The 3,576-nt window shown below is 28.6% G+C and overlaps 1 protein-coding gene across 1 annotated transcript in view; it reads right to left on the minus strand.

The window, feature by feature from the left end:
• The window catches only part of Mondo (MLX interacting protein mondo), a gene marked incomplete in the record, with an annotated part of 32,327 nt that overhangs the window by 7,265 nt on the left and 21,486 nt on the right, over nt 1-3,576 (minus strand). The window contains 3 exon segments of the mRNA XM_067044748.1: nt 432-561; nt 2,219-2,342; nt 3,273-3,400. Coding sequence (XP_066900849.1) covers nt 432-561; nt 2,219-2,342; nt 3,273-3,400 — 382 coding nt within the window.

Here is a 3,576-nt window from a genome sequence, read left to right on the forward strand (position 1 = left end):
TTGCTATGGTAACCTTCCGAGAATGCAATGAAAATAAAAGCAGAACCTAAATTAACTGTATAATTGTTAATTATATCTGATTTAGGCGATTTCTTCTTAAAGTGAAAAATTTCCAATTTTTAATTTCTTAGAAAAATGGTATTTGAGGGTTTCAGACGAAGCTAAAAACAATATGATTTGATTTTACCTAAAAAAAAATTTCATTGACCAACTTTACTTTAAGCCTTATTGCTTTTTTTTTTAACCAAAAAAATCTGAATAGCTTATAACCTTCTCAAGAGAATCGTGAAAATTTATCAAAAAGCTCCATCATAATTGGATGAACAGTTTGACAGCGCATAATGTACGAACAAACAAATATTGATTTTTATATATTAGATGATTGACCGTAAGTGAATTACAAGGATATGGTCTTATTTATGTAATCTCACCTGGCCTTAAATCCACCAGAGTGCAGTGCTGATCCACCCACTGAAGTGTGCTCTGGTATAGATCTTCGATGCTATTAGTCGAAACATTATTGTTAAACGACTCCAAAAGTGGTTCTCCAATTAAACTTAGCTAATTCAAGAGTGAAGGAAACTTTAATAAATTAAATAAGTTGTAAATTATAACAATAACGACCAATAAATAAATGTCTAAGTATTTTTAAACAAAAAATACACAAGATAAAAATATATAAATTTAACAACTAATACAAAAAAAATTAATGAAATATAACTAACTGGGATTTGTTCTCTTTTGCAAAAGTGTCTCTACACGTTTGGCAAATCTGGGCAGGTGCAAGCGTGTGGATTGGTTATTTGGATTGGCTGGTACAAATTTTCCTGAATATGTGGCTGGGCCACAAATTTTTTGTTTTTGGGCATAAATCAAAGAACGCTTGTGCTGCATCCACATGTTTGATTTTATTTTGCATTGTTTTAGAACTGTCAACAGATAAATGTTTGTGCTCTCCGTGTTTTAATTAATTAAAGAATTTCCTCAACCTTTGGATTCTATAATTAACTTTAGTTTAAAATTGTATATTTTAAAATTCTATTGATTTGTAGAAAATTCATTGTTTTAAATTACCTTAAGCAGTTTATTTTTGATTGAACAAATATGTATTTATAAAGACATTATATATCTAGGTAATTAAATTAACAAGTTTCTAATAAAAATTCTTGAATGGAGGTTGAATTTATAGGTTATGTAGTACTATTTTTTAGAAATTTTTATCATCTGCAATCTATTTGCTGGTATTTATGTTTTCTTTCATTTAGCCTATTTTTTTTTTCTTTGTTTTTATAGTGAAAATCGAATGTAATAGCCGACAATAGTCAAAAGAACATACAAGCGAAGGGATACCAATATTGATTGCTTTCTTTGCTTACTTACCAAGAATTTGTAAAAGTCTCGGATTAGTGGAAAGTGACAAATGAGTAGATCAAGCATAATAATGATATAATTATTTTATTGGTCTTGATTTATTTGAAAGTTGCTACTAATATTTTATAACAAATTCTGTATCCACAATTCAAAAATGATAGTATAACCTTGATAATAATACAATTATATTATAGCCTTAATAATAATAAAAATTATATTATAACCTTCATAATAATGATAGTAGCCTTTTTACAGATGGAATAGCATTATACTTCTCATCTTACAGAAATGGTACAATCATTAATAAAACAAGCTTTAAAATAAAACTGCTGACAATGAGCAGCAGCAGCTGAAGTGATTAGAGACATGCGTTTCATTGCTTAATAGGCAAAAAAAAATCAAAGGATAATCGAAAAGATAATTACATGTGATGAAAAGTAGATTGTATATGGCAACAGACATTGGTCAAGTCAGTGGTTAAATATAGATGAAAGACAGGGATACTTGTCAAAACCAAATTTACATTAAAAAAAATTATTGGTTTCTGTGTAGTTGTCAGTGGCACAAATAATCCATTTCTTCTTTTCACCGAGAGTTGAAACCATCATATCCAAATCCTACTACAGTGATGTTGACAAAATGCATCAAAAACAAGCTCCATCAGTTAATCAGAAGAGACCTATACTCTTACATGACAACACCAGACAGTAAAGAAACTTAACGAGCTGTGTCCGTAAGTCCTTCCATAGAAAAGTTTTTTTTAAATAATAAAATTCTCATTATAGTCAAATCTACAAATATATAATTACTAAAAGTTGAAAAACGAAAAATAATGTTTAAAGGATACAATCCAGAATTTCCAATTTTCGATCGTTCTAGATTTTACATACTGCTTATACATATCCCTCATTTTGTTACTTCTGTGACGAGAAACAGGAGCTCCGGTAACTGGTAACATAGACTGACAATTGCTAGAACAAAAAATAGAAAACTTCTTAAGCAATATAAATGATAACATATTTCCATAATCAGTTGACTCCTGAGACACACAAGTGCCTCCCTCGATTTCTTCCATATCTGAGTGAAATGTATGCATGAGTGTGGACTCTATTAATCAGATATGGGTATCATTGTATACAGCCAAAGTAATACTACAAGAGGCCAAGAAGAGAAAAAAAGGTAGTTATTTCAACCCAATTTTTTATTACTTTAATGAAAACTATATATAATTTCTAGTCAAAATTGATAAGTCTGATAAGTATAGATAGGAGAAATAAAAAATGGCTGGTGTTTCAAGACCTTAAAAAAAAAATAATTTTTCATATTGAGCTCCATATCGTTAAAACTACCTACAACACTAGAAAACCTAATGTAACATAATTTGAAGTTAAACAGAGCTGTTTACATTCAATAGTTTCGAAGATAAATTTTTTTCAAAAAGCAATATTTCATAAAAAATTTACTGAAAAATCAGTTGTTAGTGAATTTATTGTGTGAAGTCTATATCTCAGGAACCATCAGACGTACAGATGTCTATTAGCACTCAAATTGAAGCTAGTTCAATGTACTACAAAGTAGTTTATGATGTTTATCTTTGTAGTAGTAATTTCGTGATATTTGCTAAAATAAATTGATTTTAAGTTGTTTGGACAAAATTTCATATTCATATCCAAATATCATAAAAACTACTACCTCTAACAAGATAAATGTTATAAACTACTTTACAGTACATTAAACTATTTTTAATTTGATTGCTGACAGACATCTGTACGTCGAATGGTTCCTGAGATATAGTTTTACATAAATCAAAAACTTTGTTCGAACAACTAGAAATCATCATCTTATTAATATATTTAGATATATTAGATTCATGTTTAAAATAATAAATCTGTTTATCTTACCAAATTGTGCTATTTAATGATTCTATCTGTTGTCTAAGGCTGTCCATTTCTTGTTTCAACGAACTTCTCTCATTCCTTAATTGTACAATGTAATCTGCACCTTTCTGGAGCATAGCGGCCTTACTCATCTGCCAAAACAAGAAAAGTGATAATAATAATGCTAAATAGCATCTATTTATATACTTACACGGTACAGATATTAATATTACAATTTCTTAAATTATATACTACATAATTTTATCAAGGATTTTATAAACCTAATTAAAATTATCAATACTATAAGGCTCATTCACTCTACAATGTA

The sequence above is a fragment of the Halyomorpha halys genome, unplaced genomic scaffold, assembly GCF_000696795.3.
Source record: "Halyomorpha halys isolate HHAL.00 unplaced genomic scaffold, Hhal_1.1 Scaffold2548.1, whole genome shotgun sequence".
NCBI lineage: Eukaryota > Metazoa > Arthropoda > Insecta > Hemiptera > Pentatomidae > Halyomorpha > Halyomorpha halys.